General features: G+C 40.5%; 1 protein-coding gene across 1 annotated transcript in view; it reads right to left on the bottom strand.

Moving 5' to 3' along the window:
* Positions 1-25,080, bottom strand: part of LOC124798508 (multiple C2 and transmembrane domain-containing protein-like) — a 322,076-nt gene that overhangs the window by 16,236 nt on the left and 280,760 nt on the right. The window contains 2 exon segments of the mRNA XM_047261947.1: positions 11,356-11,563; positions 24,734-24,840. Coding sequence (XP_047117903.1) covers positions 11,356-11,563; positions 24,734-24,840 — 315 coding nt within the window.

A 25,080-nucleotide genomic window follows, 5' to 3' on the forward strand; every position in this document is an offset into this window, starting at 1 on the left:
GGCTTTAGTAAGGTCTAGAAATATGCCAGCTGTTTGCATTCCTTGATCAAGGGCACCATACGTTTTGTGAAGAAATTCTGTAATTGCTGTGATAGTACTATGATCTTTTCGGAATCCGTGTTGTGTCTCTGTTAGGAACTTATTTTTCAAGAAATAGTCACTAAGTTGTGTCAGCAGCACAACTTCAAATACTTTACTGAAGACAGGTATTAATGATATGGGCCTGAAATTTGAAACCTCTTCCTTGGATCCTTTTTTATGCACTGGTTTAACTGTGCTCCATTTCAATACATTTGGAAATGTATGTTCTCTGATACTGCAGTTTACCAGGTGGGTGATTATTTTAACTAATTCCTTATTACATTTTTTAATCACGATACTACTCAAACCATCTCATCCAGATGAGAACTTATTCTTTAGGTTATTTATTATCCTGCCTATTTCTTTTTCACTTACTTGTTTGAATTCAAAAGGTGGCTCTTCAAAGGGGCAGAGCTTTACCTCACTACTCACAACTGTGTTATTAATTGGACTAACAGCTGCAGATATAAAGTATTTATTGAAAACATTGCAGACTTTATTAGGATCTTTAATTGTGTTTCCTTCACGTCTTATAATTAAAATTTCAGTTTCTAGCTTTGGTGTGGCTTTGCGAAATTGATTTGCAATTCTTCATGAGGTCTTGGCTATATTGTCTGATTGAGCTATTTCACTGCTGTATGTCTGTTTTCTTAGATTTGAAAGCTCTTCCTTAAAGATTTTCTTGACTTCGTTGTACTTGGCCTTAAAAACCTGCAGGTTTGTTGACTTGTGTAACACATCCAGGTCCTGGATGTTTTGCCTGAGTTATATCATATTTGCTGGAAGTATCAGTCTGTTGGTTTTTGCACTTTGGTTATGGGTGAACACTCTTTGTATTTTCTTAACAGGGCAGCATCTGTCAAAGTGTCTTAGCATAGTATCATAGAATTTGGCCCATTTGTTTTCAGATCCTTCAGTCTGGCAAACCAGATCCCAGTCCTCTATAGCTAATTTATTTCTTAAGGCAAGGATGTTACCCTCTTTTAGGATTCTTTTATTTTCGATAACTTTTGTCATTTTTGGGATGCTTGTGTTTACATACTCTACAAGCTGGCATTTGTGGTCAGAGTAGTGAAAATCCATATTCCAGCACCTAACACTGTCTTTAATATGTTTACATAGTATAACGTAATCAATTCTGCTAGATATGGACTTTGTTACCCTGGTATCACTATTTACTACATTTATGAGATTATATGAGTTAAGAGTATCTATTAACCTCATATTACACAAACTGGAAGATTTTGCCTTAATATTCAGATCACCAAGTATAGTTAGGTCACTGGGACCACAATGTCCCACTACTCTACTAAGAATGGAAACATAGAAGGGAAAAGGGAGCAAAAAACAAAGATGAGACTCTTATGTAAGTGACAGACAATGCAGAACATTCCCAATAGCACCCTACACATGTTCCCCAAGGGAGGGGAAAAAGAATAGCAAGAGGATAGACATGCAGTACAGAAGGGGAAAATGCTGCAAAGGCTGGGGCACCATGGTAGCCAAGCATGAAACCATCAAAGAGTGGCAAGCCCCCTGGGGGGAGGGGGGGGGGGGGAGCTGCCTGTGGAAGAGTAACCCAACTGAACAGTACAGAGAACAAAATGTGACAGACAGACCAGGATAGGGACAATGAGGCACTATGCAAAGCAGTTGCCACAATGATGACAAAAAGATCAAGAGCAGCAGAGAGAAAAATTCAAGACAACCAGAGAGAATAAACAGTACAGCAAAGATTGATCTGTAGGTATCAAGCATGAACATTGAACTGCCTGGCTGTGTGCTGAGCAGCTGCCTAAATACCGGCTGTGTGGAATGGAATAGGTTGGCACACTCACATAGCAAGTTGATGGCATGCTCACTGTTCAAGTCCTGTGCAGTCACAGTACCCTCTATCAGATATCGAGGTCCGTCTGCTCCAGAGGGCATTCAGCCTCTGTGGTGCCTGATACCAGATTTCCCATCTCTCACAACAGTGCTCAGTACATACCTGCCCAAGGTACACCTTTTCTTACTTTTCTGTTTACAGCTATATTCAGTGATGCTGCAACAGCCTCACCATCACTCATTCCCTGTCCTATGCTAACCAGTTCAAAAGGTTCAGATCTGAATATATTGCCTTTACAAGTCCTCTTCTGATCAGATGCTCAAGGTAGTTTTCAGATAAGGCATTTAAAACAATTTTATGTGATTATCTGTCCCTATTATCTACCTCAGTCAATAGAGTTTCCAAGCCTACAGCTGGTAAGCTGAAATTTGCACCTAATACTATAACAAATGATGTGGAAATTTACTCAAAATTGTCTTCATGTTTGCCATCAAATGTTACATTAGCACTGTTCCTGAGGCAGGGAGTCTATAAAAGCATCTGATGACCAGGTTTGATCCACCTTTAACACTTATCTTCACCCAAATAATTTTGCATTTGAAATCTGTTCTAAGTTTCACTAAAATGCAAAGTCAGCTCACACAATGAAAATACATTAAAAATTATGCAAAAACTTGGAGCTGATGATGGTAGTAATTTTCGAGTGAGGGCATTAAACAGAAGGTCGGTCATCAGCAACTTTTCATGAATGGTATACATCTGATCACAACAATAGTCTATTAAAAAATAATAATAAATTGGAAAACCAAGTTGCATTCACACACAAGAATTGAAAAGACACCCTGATAACATGAGCATCAGAAATGTCCTCAGTAAAAGTCAGATGAAACACTGCAGAATAACTAGGTAAAATCAAGGATAAAATATCAGTTTAGACCCAGTTAAAAAGGGGACAGATGACTGTGCCTTTATCACTATCAGAAACAAAGGATGACCAAGTCACCCTGTGACACACTAATAATGGAAGTGCCAAGTAGCCATTGCAAGGTTGGAGGATGCACAGAAGATGGAGAAGTCCACAAATAAAGAACACAGTACAGGATGATGATGATGATGATGTCTGATTCGTGGGGCACTCAACTGTGAGGTCATCAGGGCCTGTATGAAGTCACAATTTTTACACATCCAATTTTTTACACAGTCCAGTCCAGACACTGTCACAAATGATGATGATGAAGATGATGATGTGGATGATGATGATGATGAAATGATGAGGACAACACAAACACCCAGTCCCCGGGCAGAGAAAATCCCCAACTCGCCTGGGAATCGAACCGGGTCCCCATGATCCAGCGGCAGCAACACTAGAAAGTACAGGATGCTGTACCATCAGCATAATATGGTTGATCTCAATGGCAAATGTCACGACACTTGGAACACTCTTTGAGGGACACCATCTCCTGCTTAAAATGGTCAGACGGGACATTCCAAACTTTGTATCTACAACACCAGCCTCAGACGAAGGGGTTGTACAAAAGTGGGTTGACGCTCATGGAGTGTCCACTGATAGAGCTGCAACAAAATATGGCTCCACGTAGTATTATAGGCCTTTTCAAAAGCACAGAAGACATTGATAAGGTGTTGCGTACAGAGGAAACTTGTTGAATTGCTGCTTCAAGCAGGGTCAGGTTATCGAGTGTGGAGTAATACCTCCCGCACCTGTACTGGGAGTAAATTAGTGGAGACCTGGTTTCGAGAACCCACACTAGGTGCTGGGTGACCATATGCTCCAGTGTCTTTCCTATGCAGCTTATGACTAGTGCTACAATAACTACTAGGGTTATTTCAATCCTTCCCTGGTTTTAAAATTGAGATTAAAATAGATTCTTTCCACAAGTTGGGTCTCTTGTCATCCAAATTTCATTAAAAGGCTGAAGGAGGACCTCCTCCCACTGCGGATCCAACTGCTTCAACATGATGTACCACCAATCATGTCATGACTAGGCATAGTATCATGAGCTATTGACAATGCAGAATCAAACTCCCACAGAGAGAAAAGCTGGTTGTATTCCTCAATGTTGGTGGAACTGAAATCAAAACCAACACTCTCCTGGACAATAATGATGGAAAGCTGGATCCTGCTAGAATCAGCTGTAATGTCTTGTACGATTAAGCCATTGTCTGAGCAATGTCTCTTAATGATGTTAGGAGACACCCCTGCTCTCGCTCAGCTGCTATTGGATGTTGTGAGTTCTGCCTTGAGATCCTCCTGAATGCTTCTCAATTTATTTGTAGACATGGACCTACTGATGGAGTTCAGAAACTCTTGCCAAGACCTCTGCTTACTGTCCTGAATTATTCTCCTTACCTTTGCCCACTTCATTAGAAAGGCTGCAAGATTCACGTCTGTAGGGCACTGATTGAATTTGTATAGCTACCCTCCTTCCCCTGATTGCAGAACAACACTCATTACACCAAGGGACAGGCTGACTCAGAGGTGTTTCCATTGTCTTCAGAATGGATGCATCAGCTGTGTGGTGGATCATTCCTGTAATGTGGCCCACCAAGAACTGGATTCCTTCACACTGTTCAAAAACTGCCCATAAAGTACCCAGTCGCCCTATCTGAACAGCCATCTTAGCAGCTTTCTTTCAAGATCTGCTCCACAGCGCAGATGGATCCAGATAGGGTAGTGGTCACTACCGTGAATGTCCTCATCCATTTCCCACTGAGCAGTGTCTGCAAGGCCAGGTGAGCAGAAGAAGAGGTCTATGGCTCTAGATGAACCATAGCAGCACTAAAATGCATAACTTGACCAATGTTCATCAATATGATGTCTGTAGTTAGTGTCAGATCCTCAGCTACCCAACCCCTGGGGCAAGTGGTGTTAGTATCCTGTAGAACACTGTATGCATTAAAGTCTCCTAAGATCAGAAAGGGCCAACATATTTAATCAAGGAACGTGAGGACCCCACAGACAATGGGCTCATGGGGCAGTAGGTACAAAGAGCAGACCATGACAGCAATATGGGACCCTATCTGAGTAACAACAGCTTGTAGTGCTGTGGTTAAGGGCAAAGGAGAGGTGTGGAATGTGTGCATGATGAATACTGCTACTCCACCTTTCATTGTGTCACCAGTAAGAAATGGTAGCCTGCAAGCACAGGATCATCAGTCTGTTACGAATGAGTCTTTTGGAGACTGAGGCAAAAAGGTCTGTCCTGTAAGAAGATTCTCAATTCCTCCAGAGGAATTCTGTATCCATTCATATTCCACTGTAGTATGGAAGCAGTGTGGTTTTGGTCCACCCGTATCATTGTAGAGTAAGGGAAAGTGGAGGGCCTGCCTGGGGGCATTGAAATCCATGTTGTTCTGCTCATCAGTCAGACATACCAGAATAAAGTCTGATGGTGCCAAGGACAGATTTTGACCCAAACATCATGACCCTTTCCCACTCCCTTTTACTTCAAGATGATGGGGAAAGGGAGCACTGAGAGATACTCTGCTTTTGGGGTGCCTTCTTGATGCTCACTGTGAAAATTTTGCTGGTCTCTTCTATCATTGGCTTCAGCATGTACAGGTACAAGTACAGGTGCTGGTGGTAGATAATGGTGTGCTGGAAGTCATTTGCATTGAAACATTCACCTTAGCAGCTGGTTTCTGCACCATGGAAGGATCCAAAGTGGTAAACACTTGGGGTTTTGTCACCTTATATTCTTTTTGGCTTCTGCAGAGGGGATTTTGCATTCCTCAGCGAAAACAGGGCAATCTCAGCTCCAGACTGGGTGGCTCCCAGAGCGATTAATACATACTGCTGGAGACAGACAGACAGGGTGCCTTTCCACACTCTTCACAGGTTGCTTCGCCTCTGCAACTCAACATTGTATGGCCAAATCACTGGCAATTTGTAGTACCACATAGATTTAGGTATGTAAGGCCTAACCTTAAGTTGGAGGAACTGCCATAATGTGTTCAGGCAGAAATGAAGAACTGAAGATCACAATGAAGATAGCACACTTCTCTATTTCTCCATTATTCCTTTGTGTCCTTTGCTCCACTTCCACTATCCCTGTGATGCCCAATCTCATTTGAGTTCTGAGATGGCTATGGGAATAATATCATGGCATGTGATCACATCTTGCCCAAGCTGAGGGAGTTATGTAACTTAACAATTATGTCACAGTCTCACACTTTTTCTGACTTCCTAAGAAGTTCCACTTGCTTTGCCCTGTTAGTCTCTACCAAGAAGGACATATTTCATAACTGCTTAACAGACTTTAAGGTACCAGCAATCCCTTCTAAGCCTTTATGAAGTCACTTTTCCAAACATCCCCTCCTTCCTCTTGATCACTACAAACACATTCTGATATATGACTCCTTCAGCCCCATCACAAAACACAGTTCGATTATCAAGAGGACTAGCCTCACTCATTCATTCAGATGGGTGGGTGTGAGTACTCCCAGACAGTACATCCATCATGTTGGAAGTAGATAAGTTTGAGTTTGAGGGTTCCATCTTGGTCCCACAAGCAGCTATCAAAGAAGAGGTCCACTCAGACAGAGTCCTGCTTGTCTCAGTAAGTCTTACACAACTGAGGTATTGTAGGTCCAGAGAGGTTGCCCACTAATGACTGTTCTACCTCAACAACCAAGCATTTCATTGGCACACAGTACTACTTAAGATTGAGGTTCCCCCCCCCCCTCCCCCCCTATAGTTGCTGAAGCATGCCCAGAGATTATGTTGACAGAGGACTGGTGGCACTCACCAGTCCATGTTCAGAAACCCCATGGTTGCCAAGCCTGCAGCCAACAAACAAATGCCAAGGCTCTGAGGGCCAAAAATTTGGAATAAGTTAGTATATACTAGTCAACAAACTAAAATAAACAGGTATAATCACTTCTTCTCAGAGACAATTAAGAATGAAAATCAACCAAATCCTATGTATAAACAGTGCCATGGTGCCATTGTAAATGCACTCTGAACAAGGTTCAGTTCTAGATCTTGACCTTTCATATGTAATGCTCTGTCACCTGGGCCATCAGAACATAAACTATCAAGTGACTCACTATTAAAATACATAGGAGAACACATAATCCAGAAATATTTTGAGGCTGATAGAAGCTTTTCTTTGGTTCATCCTTTCAGCTGGACTCACAGTCCATTTCTAATGGAATTATGAAATGCTAGAGTGGAGCAGCACTGACGAACTGAACCTCCTAGGCATTTTAAAATGGATTATTTGCTAGAGTAATGCCAACAAAATGTAAAAAGAAAGTACATGTTTGCCACTAATGTATACTGTGTCAGGTGACTAAATGTCAGCTGACACTACAGTTATCAATGAAAGTTTAAGGCAATGGATATACTTGTTTTTATCTTGAACTGAACCATAATGGCCTAAAAGATACAGCTGCACTGGAAATGATAGGTAGTTTTGTTTTGCAACAGAATTTAGACAGTTGCTGGTATTTTTAGTGAGAGAATCTAAAATATATTTGCCTCCCTTGAAGTCTAATGCTATAAAACAGAAACAATTTGACACCAAAGTGGCAGTAACTGTTGAAAGTAAAATTTCGCAGTTTGTCACAGATTAATGTACAATAATAACTCTTAGATAGATGAACACTGTTTTCCGGTTACATCTTGTGCCTTTTCAGAACCAGTTTGGAGAGTCCTTTCCTCCATCTCTGCATCTGAACACCCTACTTCTTTTGGTGTCCTACATGTTTGGTGTCTAATTTGTGCATATGTCATGCTAGTTCAAGTTTTTCTGTTTCCACTGCAAGTTAACATTTTACTCTTTCTCAAATAGAGGATTTTGGCAAAGAATCAATAAGAAAGAATGACACCAATCTTGGAAACTATCACTTCTATTTCAATGAGGTTTACATAGCTGGCAAGAATAGCTTCCAGAGTTTTACTAGACTTCAATATGAGCACAACTGGTAGCACAAACTATGTCTATGGAATAACTAATCTCCTGCTATCCACTTGTAGGCTTTGTGAGTGCCACTGTAATCTGGCCATGAAGATCTGCAGCATCAGTCCTGTGAATGCCATACACTTGTTCTTCAGAAACCCCACAGCAGGATGCCCAATGGGGTCAGGTCCAGTGAATGTCTTAGCCATAGCATTGATCTAAGTCTCTCAAACATGAGTCCAGAAATGTCTCATCAACAAAAAAAGAGCACGTGATGTTAACATAGTGCAGATGGGTGCCACCCTGTTGAAAAATGCCCAGAGGGAATTGTCACATGGTGTAATTCTCCAGCGTATTCAGGTATACAGTCCCAGTCACTGTGAGTTCATGAAAGAAGAATGGTCCAATGATACCAGTTTTCAGCAAGCAACACCACACATTGACCTTCAGGCTATCACACTTGTCCTCATCTATAGTATATAGATTTAAAACAATGGAAAATACAGGATGGAATGTAACAATATCATGAGAACATGCAAAAATACTTCTCATAATGTTGTATATAGATTTCAGGTTCAATGTTCTGCAGACATGAAATGTGGCCTCATTCAAAATGGCTATCATCAGCGGGTAGATATCATCCTTGGCATGTTTCGTCATTAGAGCAGTAAACAGTTTCTGACAAGGATGATCATTAAACTGAAGAGCAGGTGAAGTTGCAGTTTGTAACACCATAGATACAAGCATTTATGTCATACTGTAATGTGGCAGAAGGGGACAGTACATAATGAACAGACTGATGGCAGTTATTTTGGAGATCATGATACCTGTGTAAATCCATGAATATTCGGTTTCCTACACTTTGTAACAATGTTATTCACATAAAACAGATAGACAATGACTTAATTAGTAAACCTGTTATGTATTGTCAATGAATTAGGATGAATACATTACAGAAAAGATCTTCACAGATGCCATGTGAAGTAAGCAAACACAGTTACTGCTATACTTTTTATATTTGTGTTGATTTTCAAAATGTACTAAACAACATAAGTCAAAATTACAGCAAGCATATGCCAGGAACAAATACTTTTATATAACATTGAAGTAATTGAGATTTTGTATGAAGAGTCATTTATACAAATAAAACCACATATTTATATATGAATTATGGAATGTATTTCTGTTAAATTATTATCACACATGAAATATCATACAAAAACAAATCTGGAATAACTAATCAGGTATCTAAAATTGCAACTTCCTTAACTGTAATTTATCAAATGTACTCAGATAACAATATATATATTCACTGTTCATTATGGTAAAATTATAAAAGGAGCATAGCAGTAGTCATGCATGTCTCAGTGTTATAACAGATTTTGTGATGTCAGGACCATGTTATGTCTACATCTACATCTACATGATTACTCTGCAATTCACATTTAAGTGCTTGGCAGAGGGTTCATCGAACCACAATCATACTATCTCTCTACCATTCCACTCCCGAACAGCGCGCGGGAAAAACGAACACCTAAACCTTTCTGTTCGAGCTCTGATTTCTCTTATTTTATTTTGATGATCATTCCTACATATGTAGGTTGGGCTCAACAAAATATTTTGCGCATTTGGAAGAGAAAGTTGGTGACTGAAATTTCGTAAATAGATCTCTCCGCGATGAAAAACGTCTTTGCTTTAATGACTTCCATCCCAACTCGCGTATCATATCTGCCACAGTCTCTCCCCTATTACGTGATAATACAAAACGAGCTGCCCTTTTTTGCACCCTTTCGATGTCCTCCCACCTGGTAAGGATCCCACACCACGCAGCAATATTCTAACAGAGGACGAACGAGTGTAGTGTAAGCTGTCTCTTTAGTGGACTCCTTGCATCTTCTAAGTGTCCTGCCAATGAAACGCAACCTTTGGCTTGCCTTCCCCACAATATTATCTATGTGGTCTTTCCAACTGAAGTTGTTCGTAATTTTAACACCGAGGTACTTAGTTGAACTGACAGCCTTGAGAAATGTACTATTTATCGAGTAATCGAATTCCAATGGATTTCTTTTGGAACTCGTGTGGATCACCTCACACTTTTCATTATTTAGCATCAACTGCCACCTGTCACACCATACAGCAATCTTTTCTAAATCGCTTTGCAACTGATACTGGTCTTCGGATGACCTTACTAGAGAGTAAATTACAGCATCATCTGCGAACAACCTAAGAGAACTGCTCAGATTGTCACCCAGGTCATTTATATAGATCAGGAACAGCAGAGGTCCCAGGATGCTTCCCTGGGGAACACCTGATATCACTTCAGTTTTTCTCGATGATTTGCCATCTATTACTACGAACTGCCACCTTCCTGACAGGAAATCACGAATCCAGTCGCACAACTGAGACGATATGCCATAGGCCCGCAGCTTGATTAGAAGTCGCTTGTGAGGAACGGTGTCAAAAGCTTTCCGGAAATCTAGAAATACGGAATCAACTTGAGATCCCCTGTCGATAGCGGCCATTACTTCGTGCGAATAAAGAGCTAGCTGCATTGCACAAAAATGATTTTTTCAGAAACCATGCTGATTACGTATCAATAGATCGTTCCCTTCGAGGTGATTCATAATGTTTGAATACAGTATATGCTCCAAAACTCTGCTGCAAACCGCCGTCAATGATATAGGTGTGTAGTTCGATGGATTACTCCTACTACCCTAACACTTTGTACTAAAAAATTTTAAGTTAAATTCTTCATTTCATGCAAATCATTTCATCGTTAGCATGTCACAAATTACCTAACATTGCAAGGAAGTGAACCTGAAGCAGTATCTTTAACAGAGGAGCTATAAAAATCAAAAGTTACACCACAGTTTATTTTGTCAACAGATACCAAGGTAAGTATTGGTTCCCTTCCTCCAAGCTGGGAACATTTCAACATCATGCAATCGGAGACAGTTGTGAGCCTAGGGAAATTGTGAGCCTGGGGAAAGCTTCGTGTGTGTGGGAGGGGCACACTTAGTCGTGTCATACAATGCTCTACCCAAAATTGCTGTTGCAAATGAGTGACTAAATGCATATTGACCATCCACAAGAAGCCTTCTCTTACACAGAAAAATCCTTTAAGCCTGACTGGTTGTGACTCAACAGTCTGTATTATTTGTGTACAACTGGTACAACTGCACATGCACACCGTGTGTCCATCCCACACCCCTACAAAACTGAGTATTTCTGCTTTATGCCATGTCTTCCTCATGAAGTTCGACACAATAGCTTCTGAGATACATCATTCTCTTTTGTCATTTCACCCCTGGACACATATTACTAGCAATATCTGATTAACCAGTAGCATGTAATAATTCTTCCCTATCATGTCACATAACTTCTCTTGCCCTGGAGGAAAATTGCTTTTCAGGAGCTCAGAGTAATTGTTTTCATTATGTAATTTGTTTGGCTTTTATCAGTGTGGCACAACTTGACTACCACATATAACAGCTTCTTTTCTGAAATTTGATGTAATATGCTTACCAGATCCTCATCATCAGGTACTCTAGACAGCAGGTCCAGTACTTCATTATTAGGGACGGTATGAGGGCGAACCAGCTTTCGAGAAAATTTGTTGATTCCCCATGCCATTATAAGGTATCGAACTGGCACAAGGTACAGAACGATGGCCCCAGCTAAGCACATCATGATTGCCAGGGCTGATAAGTATGGAACTGTAAAGTTGAATGTGCTGCAAAACAAAATCACACAGAAAATATATTAGCAATTATATTTAATTAATTATAAGAAACATTTTTAACATGTGTGTGGTTATCTCATACATACAATTATCAGTATTTGCAAACCTGAAATAAATCTGAAAAATGACTCATGGTATTTTCCTACACATATGCTTAAACTTAGCTATATATGTCAAATGATGAGGATTAATTTTCACCCAGTTCTCCAATTGATCAATGGATGTTATCAAAGTACACGTCTTTCCCAAGCTATTATTATCAGTATTCTTTTTTTTTAATTGTAGGTATATCAGATTCTTGAAATTACCTTTATAGGTTTATCAAAGTTCCTGAAATTGTAAAATGATTTTTCATTGTTATGTTCCCTCCTTATAGCAGTATCAGATATTTCAGTTTATGTATACAGTCACAGAGTCACAGCGAGGTTTAGACATAACACTGTCTATTTTCAGTGTATGCAGCATATACTGTACTTTTTGCGAGATTTAGTTTATATTGTGCTACAAAACGAAACTTGTCACAGTTCTTTCATTAACAATATGTACAAGGTTCTTTCATTAATGACATGTACAAAAGTGCCCCCCCCTCTCCTGTGAACCATGGACATTGCCGTTGGTAGGGAGGCTTGCGTGCCTCAGCAATACACATAGCCAAACCATAGGTAAAACCACAATGCAGGGATATCTGTTGAGCAGCCAGAGGAACATGTTGTTCTTGAAGAGGTGCAGCTGCCAGAGCAATAGCCCTTTCCACCCGAGCCCACACAATCGTGCTGGTATACTGACCTGTTGCTTCTGCTTTGCTTCCAACCGGATGATCGTGCATCTTGCGTGCTGCACGTTTCACTTGTTTTTGATCCGATTCTGCACCAGCAGCAACATTGAAAGTGAGTGTAAACACAAGCGTCATGTGTACTTCAGGTTAGTAGCTGATTACTTTGGGTTACTTAAAGTCTTTTAACGTATAACCACTTGTGTTTGTTTGATATTGTATATACAATACACTGGCAATGAAAAACGTCAGGAATCTCATACTTCTTAATAATAAATTGGCGCCAAAATTGTACCAACCCAATTGTGCCAGGTTGGTTTTATCTTGTGTAGCATCCATTTTTACTGAGCAGGCTGTTACATTGCTATTTAGTTGGTTTTACTTCTGATTTCCATACAACAATAAAGACGACTTGATACATATCATTTGTTTATAACTGCAGGTTTAACAGATGATCAGATTCTGTCTCTGTTAGAGGATTCCAAACTAAGTGGTGCCTCTTCAGACGAAGATGAAGACTATGTTCCTTCTACAAATGTCAAACAAATTGATCACGAAAGTGAAGATCATTCTATCTCTAATGAAACGTGTGAAGTACAGAACACTTCAGATTGTTGTGAAAGAGAATCCAGACCTTCGCTTTATCACGAAATGGATTTCATAGAAAAGTGACATCCACCACAAATAGATCATACTCCTGCGCAGATAAGTAGAAAATATGTGTCACATTAATTAGGCATTATATTTATTACTTACCATATACCTTAGATTTTTTCTTCTTTGTTACAGAATCCTTCTCCTGTTCAGAGCCCTGCTCAGTATTTTTCTGAACATTTCAGTGAATGTTTGTTCGAAACTGCTGCCAAGTTCACAAACATGTATAGTGTGGCTAAGAGTGGCAAGTCATTAGATACAACAGCTGGAGAAATTAAGCTGTTTTTTTGGAATTAACTTAATTATGGGGTGCATAAGGTATCCTAGGTTACCTATGTATTGGCAGAAATGCATTTCTCTGGGTGCAGTTAGTGACAGTATGTCTCGAGACCATTTTCTTGCCCTGTGATACAACATATATTTAGATGCTGTAGCACCACCTCAAATGTCCAAACGAATAGACTGTGGAAGATTCAACCACTCATTGATTCTGTGAGAGAGAGATGCCATACTTTACCCCATACATTCAATTATTACAGTATCAATGAACAAATGATACCCTTCACAGGGCATTGTAAATTAAAACAATATATCAAAGGCAAACCTAGGCCTTTAGGGCTTAAGAACTTTGTTTTGGCTTCAGCTTCAGATATAGTTTTAGATTTTGAGATATATCAGGGTGCCAGCACGAATTTTAGTGACAAATCATTAGGCTTAGGCGCTACAGTCTGGATCCGCGCGACCGCTACGGTCGCAGGTTCGAATCCTGCCTCAGGCATGGATGTGTATGATGTCCTTAGGTTAGTTAGGTTTAAGTAGTTCTAAGTTCTAGGGGACAGATGACCTCAGCAGTTAAGTCCCATAGTGCTCAGAGCCATTTGAGCCATTAGGCTTAGGACCATCAGTGATTTTGTGACTTTCCCAAACTCTACCCGAGGGAAGTTTAATTTATTTCATTAGAGATACTCGGAGAGAGGGGAATCAAAGGGACAAGGACAATAATGACAAACAGAATGAAAAATGTTAAACTGAAAGGAAAAAGAAATAGAGGTCATGAGTACGTTCGATCATATGAGGCAGTCATTATAACTGAGTGGCAGGATAATCAAAAGGTTGTTGTGGCATCCATTTCTGCTGGCATAGAGCCAAAGTGCAAAGTCCAAAGGTGGAGTAAGAAGGAATACAAATATTTAGAAATAGACTGTCCTTCTGTCATTAAGAAGTACAATATTAATATGGGTGGAGTAGATATTAATGACCAACAAATTGAATGCTATCAGACATGGTTCGGAACAAAAAATGGACCCTTAAGTGGTTACTTCACTTTATAGACCTGACTGTAGTAAATTGTTGGTTTATGTATAGACAGCACTGCAGGGAACAGCAACTTCCAAAAAGAATGTAATGGATTTTCTGAAATTCAGGATGTCTTTGGCCGAGGCTCTATTGTCATGTCGAGATATGAAAAGGACCTAAGAATGTGAGGTACAATTAGAGAGTGAAGTAGTTCCACCTAAAAATGCAAAAATTTACAAACACCATCCAAAACCAGGGCTGGACAAGAAGTATGATGGCTATGACCACTGGCCAACAGTGGATGACATTTATTCCCCAAGGACTTGTCAGTTTGAGTACTGCAACAGCAGGACAAAAACTAAATGTGTCAAATGCAATCAGTACTTATGTCTATCCAAGGAAAAAAAACTGTTTCAAGCCATTTCACAAAAAATAAAGTTTGATTTTGTGATGTAATTTTTAATTATTGAAACATTTTTGCTGTGATTGTAATATTTTTGACAAATTTTACAATTTTTGATACCTTTTTGCTATGATTGAGATATTTTTGATGTGTTTTGTAATTAAATATGAATATAAAACATGGTTATGTTGTAATTTATACAGTAAACTTCAAATTTTTCCCTAAAGTAACTGCATGAGATCATATGAACTTTCTACTGAATTAAAACCTGACCCACATGATCGTGATACATGCGTGCTACATCAGCGAACCAGGAGAGCTTCTGTAAAGTTTGGAAAGCAGGAGATGAGGTACTGGCAGAAGTAAAGCTGTGAGGATGGGGCGTGAGTCGTGCTTGGGTGGCTCAGATGGTAGAGCACTTGCCCGCGAAAGACAAAGGTCACGAGTTCGAGTCTTGGTCTGCCACACAGTTTTAATCTGCCAGGAAATTTCATAGCGAGAAAAGACTACACAGAAAGAGATTACAAATAATGTTAACACATTACATTTTAAGATCACTATTTTTGAACTCCGAAGTTAGATACTTACACAAGTTACTTGCTGATGAGTGTTCATTTGCTGTCACTTAACATTGGGAACAGTTCACACACTACACAAAAATTAGCTTTACTGCACTTGATTGCATGAATTGCACAATTGCTTGAATACCAGAACATACAGCAAAAACAACATAAAAAACAAGCATAAGCAAAGCTTTTCTGCTAACATGCAGTCAAAGCACAAAGAGTATGCAGCGATAATCTGTAAGGTGTGATTATCGATAGAATGTTCAATTGACTTTCGCCAGTGGTGCTTCAAACACACAGAGTTAATGACAAAAGTGCAGCAATATTCTGTGAGAAGGGATTAGCGATACTTTATCTGTCAATTTTTAGTCGAATTTCAAACACTCGCATCTCAGAATAGCAGCTATTATCGAAACTCAGAACTGAGATGCGATATGAACGCAGAGTGTGGGAACAAGCCCAGGAGTTGAAAATCTGTGAAGAAACTATGTTCATCCAAAAAACTGGAAGACTACCCCAAACTCCGGGAATCTTCTGGGAAAACAGGAAAAATTGGTAGGTATGGACACCCCACATGCCAACATTCTACATGATCCCCAAATTCCACAAACCCAACAATCCAGGTCATCCCATTGTGGCTGGTTATTGCGCCCCCACTGAAAGAGTTTTAGCCCTCATTGACCAAAATCTCCAACCAATTGCCTGTAATCTAGCCTCCCATGTCAAAGACACCAATCATTTCCTTCATTGCCTCTCCACCATCCCCACCCATTTACTTCCTGGATCCCTACTTGTCACTATTAATGCCACCTCCCTATACACCAACATCCCTCATGCCCATGGTCTTACAGCTATTGAACACTACGTTTCCCAATGTCCTTCACAGCCTCGGGCACCCACATGGCACCCTCCTATGCCAACCATTTTATGGGCAATCTAGAGGAGACCTTCCTAGCCTGGTTCAGGTTCACTGATTATATCTTCATGATCTGGACTCAGGGCCAAGACACCCTATCTTTGTTCCTTCACAACCTCAAACCTTCTTTCCCATCCACTTCATGTGGTCCTCCTCAACCCAGCGTGCCCTCTTCCTAGATGTTGACCTCTTCCTCTCTGATGACTTCATCCACACCTCTGTCCACATTCAACCCAACAACCACCCCCGTACCTCAATTTTGACAGATGTCATCCCCTTCACACCAAAAAATCCCTCCCATATACTGTGGCCACCCGGGGACTGTGTATCTGCACTGACAAAAACTTCCTTGCTCAGTATGCTGAGGGTCTCACCAAAGCCTTCACAGATGCACTCTCCCCTAGACCTAGTCCACAAACAGATCTCCAGTACCATTTCCCCTCACACCCCCAATCCTCCCCCCAGCCCCAAGAACCAGCCACGTAGGTGTGTCCCCTTTATCATGCAGTGCCACTCTGGACTGTAAAAAGTGAACCGCATCCTTTGCCAGGGCACTGATTACCTATCATCATCACATGAAATAAGTGACATCCTATCCAAGGTACTTCCCATCCCTCATAAAGTGGCATTCCATTGTCCACTCAACCTCCACAGCATCCTAGTCCATCCCTATGCCACTTCCTATTTCAACCCCTTGCCACAAGGATCATATCCCAGTGGAAGACCCAGGTGCAAAACCTGCTCAATCCACCCACCCAGCACTTCCTATTCCAGTCCTGTCACACATTTATCCTACCCCATCAGGGACTGGGCCACCTGTGAAAGCAGCCATGTCATTTACAAGCTCTGCTGCAATCATTGCATGTCCTTTTTTATTGGTTTGACCACCAACCAGCTGTCCAAGAGGATGAACAGAAACTTCCAAACTGTGACCAAAGCCAAATAGACCACCCTGTGTCACAACACACAGCTGAATATAACACACTTGACTTCAGTGCCTGCTTCACTACCTGAGCCATCTGGATCCTTCCCTCCACCACCCGCTTTTCAGAACTGTGCAGATGGGAGTTATCCTTACAACACATTTTCCACTCCTGTAGTTATCCTGGCCTCAACCCACACCCTCCACCCAACAGTTTCCACTACCTCTGTCCTATGACCTCTTCCCCATCCTCATATCCCACACAGTTTATTTGCATCTCTCTGCCATGCATTCACCTGTCTTTTCCCACTCCGTTCCTTTTTGCTCCAGTTTTTTCCCCCCACTTCTCTGCCCCACAACCTCCTGACACTGTGCCTGTTGGTAGGCTAGTTCATGCATACTCCACCAGACAGCATTCTTCTCTCTCCTCAACCATACATGTCCCCCTTTTACTTACAAAGGCTGTAGTCGAAAGCTTTATGTGAGTGTCTTTTAATAGTGCCTGTCTGCAACTTGACGTGTCTTCTTTAGGGTAAGCAACAATCTTTTCCTACATTGTTCATATTCCTACCTGGAGTTTCCAGTTTTTGACATAACTGTAAATGGACATACACCATAGAAGTGCTTCTAGAGTTCTACCATTGTCATAAACAGCCCCTCCAGTCCCACCATGCTTGAGCAGCCAAACACAATGGTCTCATTCACAAATGTCAGTTTGTTACCAATGCTCACCATGATTCCTATTGGTGTTTCTCTGGTCTGTGGTGCCATCTATCAGTGGGCTCTAGACAGGGAGGTGCATCAATGTGTACTGCAGTGTGAGAATCCATCTTTGGCTGAAGTGTTAAATATTGCTCAATGTATCAAGGTATCTTGTGCTGCTGTTGATCAGATTGATGCTTGGTGTGACATCACCATAGCGGCTCCAGTTGCTGGTCTTCAGGAGATGGTTAGTTCTCAGAGGGAGGGAAACATAGCAGCCATGCAAATGTGGCCTCTGTGCCACAATGGAGAGTGACGTGTCAAACAACAACCACAGTAATGGCAGTGGTCTGCACTCCCATCTTGGCCACATTGTTTTGTGCAACATGACAGGGCCATGTACCCTAAGCTGTGGGCGACTTGCAACAACTGTAGGAAAAAAGGACTTAGAGTGTCTGTATGTCATTCCCAGCATGCTTCTGTGGACATGGACATTAACTGTGTGTCTTCATTACTTACGAATCATAACAAACTGCTTATTGAAGTGCAACTGACAGACTAGAAACTCGAGACTACAAGGTGATTGTGAATGCTTTCTCTAAATTTCCATACATTATCCACTATCATTTGGTGACACCCATGGCTATGATTCAGGTCTTCTCCAACTTTTTTTCTTTTCAAATTTTGCCTTATAAGCTTGTGACGGACAATGGTCCACAGTTTGTGTCTCAGCCCTCTCATGATTTTTGCACTCATCAACATTCGTCAAATGACTGCTCCTCCTTTTCACTCCCAATCTAATGGTGAGGCAGAACATCTCATCTGCACATTCAAGGTTAAAATAAGGAAGCATGCCACAGATTCCTCTGTTAACAACATCTTGACAAGCTCGTTGAGTTCCTACAGGTTTGCACTGGTGGGGGTCAGAGTCTGACTGAGATGCTCCATAGTCATCAGCCATGTACCCTCCTGCATCTGCTCATGTTGCCACACCAACGCCTGTTGGCACAGCCCTCACCGCAGTTCACTTCTGGCTCCATAGTCTGAGCTTGGGGTTCTACTGCTGTCCGAATCGGATTCTGCCCACAACCTGCAGCTGCTGTGGCTGCTGCCTGTGTATGGTGTGTACCAGTGATGGACTGGTGGTGTGCCGCCACAGCCAGTTGTATCCTTGCATGATGGCAAGGGCCATAAGTTCACTGCCTCTGCCCTCAGCACCTGTCCTGGCCTTGTGGGGCATCCCAGCTGCGAGTGTAGACCTGCCCTCACTGCCTCGTGCCACTCCTCCAGTGTCCTACTCTTCCCCCCTCCTCTCCCATTTGCCTGCTGCTGGACCTTCCCCAGCACCTTTACAACCTTCAACACCAGTATACCCAGCACACCTGACTGAGCAGCTGGCCACTTCACTGTCGGCATAGTTCCACCAAGTCAAAGAATCAGATGCTGAGATGCTACCAGTGCTCTGGTCACCACTCCTCTCTGACAGTACTACATCTACATATAAAACTACATCTACATGATTATTCTGCAATTCACAATTAAGTACATGGCAGAGGAGAAATGACTTCCATGCATGTCCACAACCAAACCACTCCTGCCCTAATCATTGGTTCAATCCTGGAATCTCCTTCTGCCACTGCCTTCATCATCTATGGCATCCGCCATAGAGACCATGCACATTTCAACAGCCATGCCCACAGCAGTGAAGTACCCTTTTCCCACGGAGCAAAGGGTGCTGTAATCCTGCACATAATACTTAGAAATGCACCAAGTCATCAGGCCACCAGTGCACTACACTTTGAACTTTCCACCAACTGTATTCATGCGGGCTGGCCATCAGAAGCTACCTGTGGTGGGATACCTGGACTGTGCACATGGCATAACATCTGTCGTACCATCTACTAGAGCCCTCCTCTTTATAAGCTCAGTGAAGCATGACCTCACCCTCATATTGTGCCCATACTTGCTGCCAGCAATTGCTTGGGACAGTACCTGGATTGTTTCTGTGTTTGTGTCTATGTTCTCAAGTGTTAGCTTGTATGTGGAAGAAAAATATACTTTGGTTCATTGTGGCCATTGTACTGTTCATGTCTTCCAATATGATAAACATCCACACAGTCACAAAGATACCACGAGCAGGTAAAATCAAGGATTGTCACGTAAACATCTTGACAATATTGCTCATGTATCCTTGTTGCTGACAAAATTAATGTACAAAAGAAGGCAAAAGTAAGTTGAAGATCAATTGAATGACAATCAGTTTGTCTTCAAGAAAGGTAAAGGCATCAGAGGGGAAGTGTTGATGTTATATTTCACAACCTCATTAATGGTTTCCTGCATGGTGTGCCTGGTTTTGCACAACTATGTACTTTGAATTGTGATGATTAATGAGAATTCTGCCAACATCATGTCATGTTTTTTGGAACAGATAATTACCCCATTCATGCTGATGTCCAATCTTCTCTCATGACTTGCTGATGTGTGTGTCATGATATTTATTTTCCACAGTTTACTTCATCACTATATTCTATGGAAGCACATATTTTAAAATGCACTTGGACTGAGCCACCATTAAACTTGTTTATGCTGGTGGTCTCAAAAACTTCTTCAATTGTATTAAAAAATTCTCTTTCTTGTGTTTTCATAGTCTAGAATGTTGAACTTATTTGTTTATGGCACCCGATATTTTGTTTCAAGTCTGGAGTGATATCATTTTTTATACCAAAAGTATGAGCTTCTGATCTGATCTTAAGGATTCAACAAGATGAATCAACTGCTTTATGTTTGTCAACATTTAAGCATATTTTGCAGTTACATTTAAATATTTACACAATTTGTGTTTCACATTTACTTTGAGTCAAGTGCAGATGACTAACCACTTAAAAATGTATCAAGGTTTACTACTGCAAAACAATTTTAACAGTACAATGTATGCATTGCTGAAGAAGTGCAACAACCTGATGAAATTTAATAAGTGATTTACCACAACTTGTATACACCTTGCTAGACTGGAAGTAAAAAAGAAATGGATACACAGGTTACACATACAGGTGCAACAAATAGAAACATGTAATACATCTTTCATATCTAGAAAATATGATAATAAATTCAGTGATGGATGAGGAGGATCATATGGCTGTTACAGTCATACCTGTCTAGCTTGTGAGTGGGTAATGAATAATTATACTCACCATGTAAGAACCATCAATTACTTTTCAGAACAGGAGATGAGATTCAGTGAGCTCCTTTTGAAGCAATTAGCTTGCAGATAGTCTCATGGGAGCAGATCTTTTGGAAAAAATTGTTAAAAGGAAGCATCTGATACTGTCTCTGAGTTTGGGAAGAGTCAAAATTACTTTCTAAGCTCTTTTATCCAAATATATATGGATCATAGGTAATTTTCCTTCTGGATGACTAATTACACTATTATGATATTGCAGTGCTGGTGTTATTCTAATAATGATGCACTGAGGCAACCACAGCCATGACATGCCACATCAGATGAATTTGCAATTGTGAATAACGACAATGAAAATTTGTGCCGGACTGGCACTCGAACCCAGATTTCCCACTTATCGCAAGTGGTCATCTTACCATTTGGCTATTCGTGCATGACTCATGGCCAGACCCAAACTTCCATATGTCACCATACAAACTTCCATATGTTGTAGACGTATGATTGATGACATATGGAAGTTTGGGTCTGGCCAGGAGTCATGCACAGATAGCCAAATGGTAAGGAAATCCAAGTTCGAGTCCCGGTCCAGCACAAATTTTCATTATCATCATTCCATTCTACAGCTGATGGTAGTCATTATTCACAATTGCAAATTCATCTAATGTAATTGCACTATTGGTCTTGCTCATTGGGTCTTACCATTTTGAGAGCACAATTTTGAACATCTTGCTGACCCAAGAATAAAAACATGAATGATGAAGCTCGTCTTTCATTCATACAGAATGGGATGCACTATTGCTATGAGAATTCTTTGTTTTACAGGAGGGGGCAGACAATTTGGATAAGATTAGAAAATAGAATCACTAGAGAACAACAATGATTCTAACAGGAAGCTGACCAATGGAGCTGCGCAAATGAGAAAATCCATTTGGAGTGACATACTGACACTTCAGTTTCAACGGACCATTTTGTGAATCTTTATGGAGGCAGGTGGTGCAGTAGGTAAGATGATGGGTTAGTGTTTAGATGGAGGAGGGTTTAAATCACTTCTCTGCTATTATGATGTCAGTTTTTCATATTTTACTTAAAATACTTCCTGTTAATGCCTGTACAATTTCTTAAAGAGAATATTAGAGCTTCATTTATTCTATGCTTTTTGTGACTAAGCTGGCGCAAATCTTTGCGAGAATAAACTCTGTATCACTCTTCACACTTTATCGACTGGACAAGTGAAGTTGCCACTACCACTGTCAGCTCCTGCGGTAATTAATAAAGGATGTTTCATGTGTGATGTAAATGCTGTGATCAGTGTTGCATGGGAATCAATACCGAGTAGGTGGGCTCTGATCACCATGTATGTTCTGGTCCATTTAATAAACTATGGCATGTAGGATATTGGTTTTAGCCAAACTAGACAAGTTAGGAGTGGCCTCGGAAAGAATTCTGCAAAAATCATTGCACCATTTAGTGCTTTAGACTGATGTGTCAGTAACATCTAGTCATACAACTGTGCAGTCCACCCCCGGTAGCTGAGTGGTCAGTGCGACGGACTGTCAATCCTAAGGGCCCGGGTTCGATTCCCGGCTGGGTCGGAGATTTTCTCCGCTCAGGGACTGGGTGTTGTGTTGTTCTGATCATCATCATCATTTCATCCCCATCAACGCGCAAGTCGCCGAAGTGGCGTCAAATCGAAAGGCTTGCACCAGGCGAGCGGTCTACCCGACGGGAGGCCCTCGTCACACGCCATTTCTTTTCTTATACAACTGTGCAAAAACTCAAACCAAAAACTGACAAAGTAACAATAGTGCAATGACTGGCCAATTTAGATGCTTTTGCTTGAGATCAATACTGCAACTGGCTATTAAGGTTTGTGCATGATGCAGTGGCTGATTCTGAAATGCTCCTCTTTTTTGCTGAAGCATTTCTGCATTCATTAGGGTATGTGAACTCACAGAATAATTGAGGTTGGAGTTTTGAAAATCCTTATCAGTCTCACTAAGAGACTGCACTATATGAGAACGGAGTGTGTGTACAATTAGTGGAACACAAATTACTGAACTCCACTTTTCCACATAACCATAAATTCTGATAGATATTTTAACAATATACAATAGCTTTTTTTCAAGGAACTAACAAAATATTCATGGTTATATTATACAAGTCAATGCAATAGAATACTTCATACTATAAAAATTATAGTGGTGTGTGCTTTGCAGTTAAAACAAGCTTACAACTATGCAAAAGAGTTGCCATGACAAATATTTTATTATCTACATGACTGAAGGCAGTAACAAGTTGTCATGTAATTCCAGTGACATTATTTCTCTTATTTCATTACTAGCTTAGTACCTGGCATTGCCCAGGTATTTACTTATTCTAATATTCTATCAGTCCATATCCTCCCCCCCCCCCCCCTCCCCCAATCTGTGCCCATCTCCTCCTTCTTCCTTTCTGTCTCTCCATCAACTTCTCCCCCACCCCAATAGGAAGTTGGTGTTGCTTACCACCACAGTATTTTTTTTACAGATAGTAAGTTACATATGTAGCAAGTATGGTTGAGGTTTAGGAGAAGCATTTTACCCATAGCTTCAACCTTGTACACTCGTGTTACATATATTGAACATATATTTCACATGATTCACACATAATTCACACATATTTCACATATATTTTTGGCAAATTTTGCCCTGCAGTTTTGTTTTCATACAGCTCAATGTTTTTGACATCATATCTCCTGAATCATGTGTCATACAATGATATAATTTTACAGGTACATTCTGTACTACATAAGAATATTGTTTGTAAAGTATGTAATGAATAGAGTTAATAGTAGTGAACTAATAAATTAAAACATCATGCCTGATGTGACAGTTTTACTGCAAGAACAACAAAAATGTAGTTAGTGGTAAACTTTTCTTACTTTCACCATTTTGTGAGGAGGTGTCAGTAAGAAAAAGTTTCAGAAAGGGTTGAAATTATGTGCAAAGTTTGTTGTAAGTGATTAAGTGTCCTCATTCTCAAATAATGGATGAATAAAATTTGGGTATTTGTCTGTCATGGGATATACTTATTTTTCACCCCCCACACCTACCCCTTTGATTGATAGTTGAATCTTATCTCCACAGAACTTCTTTCCAGACAGTAAATTTGGTTCAGATTGATCCAATGGTTTTGGAGAAAAGGTGGGATACGCATACATACATACATACATATCAAAATAATCAGCAACCAGTTGCATAAAATAAATTTAATTTCTTAGCCATTTTCAGGCACTTAGTGCCCTTCTTCAGAAGGTTATACTTATTGCTTTATTTGTGAGTGTCAATGGTAAGTTGCATATATCAAAATTCCATGGTCATAAGGTTCATAGTGCCTGTACAGAAATGATAACTATTTTTGTACAGCCACTATGAGCCACCTGACCATGGCATTTTTCTGTATGCACCTTGCTGTTGACACTCACATGTAATGCAATGAGTGTAACCTTCTGAAGAAGGGCGCTGAGTGCCCAAAACCAGTTAAGAAATTAAATTTCCTTTATGCGACTGATTGCTGATTATTTTGATATGTACAACTACAGTTGCTGAGGATGGTTAAACACTGTATGTGCCCACATAAGTTTTTGGAATATGTATGAATTGCAGAATATTTATTACCTTAAATTCTTCATTTAGAAAATGCATTACTAGTGATTTTGATAATGATAGAACAACAAAAACTTATTTATATAAAGTAAAACAATAAATACTTACTTTTTAATGCTCTCCCCTAATGATGCAATGTACCCTATAGCATTCTGAACACTTTGTGTCACTTCCTGAATGGCCTGCAGCCTTTCCTTCAGGCTCTTCTTCTCCTCCTAGATTTTATTAGTTGACATTAGTGCACGAACTATAAAAGAATATGAGGTGGTATCTAAAAGTTCCCAAAACTTGAATTTTGTGTGAAAACACATTACACCGAAATGCCTTATCCAACTTGACTCATTGTGACAAGTGTCAGACAGGTGAGTGATTTGGTTAGAGGTTCATGAGCATACTTCAATCGCTGTGTTTTTGTGATCTTGTAGTTTTGTGATGGATGACCTGAAAAAGTAGTG

Source organism: Schistocerca piceifrons, chromosome 5 (assembly GCF_021461385.2).
Source record: "Schistocerca piceifrons isolate TAMUIC-IGC-003096 chromosome 5, iqSchPice1.1, whole genome shotgun sequence".
Lineage (NCBI taxonomy): Eukaryota > Metazoa > Arthropoda > Insecta > Orthoptera > Acrididae > Schistocerca > Schistocerca piceifrons.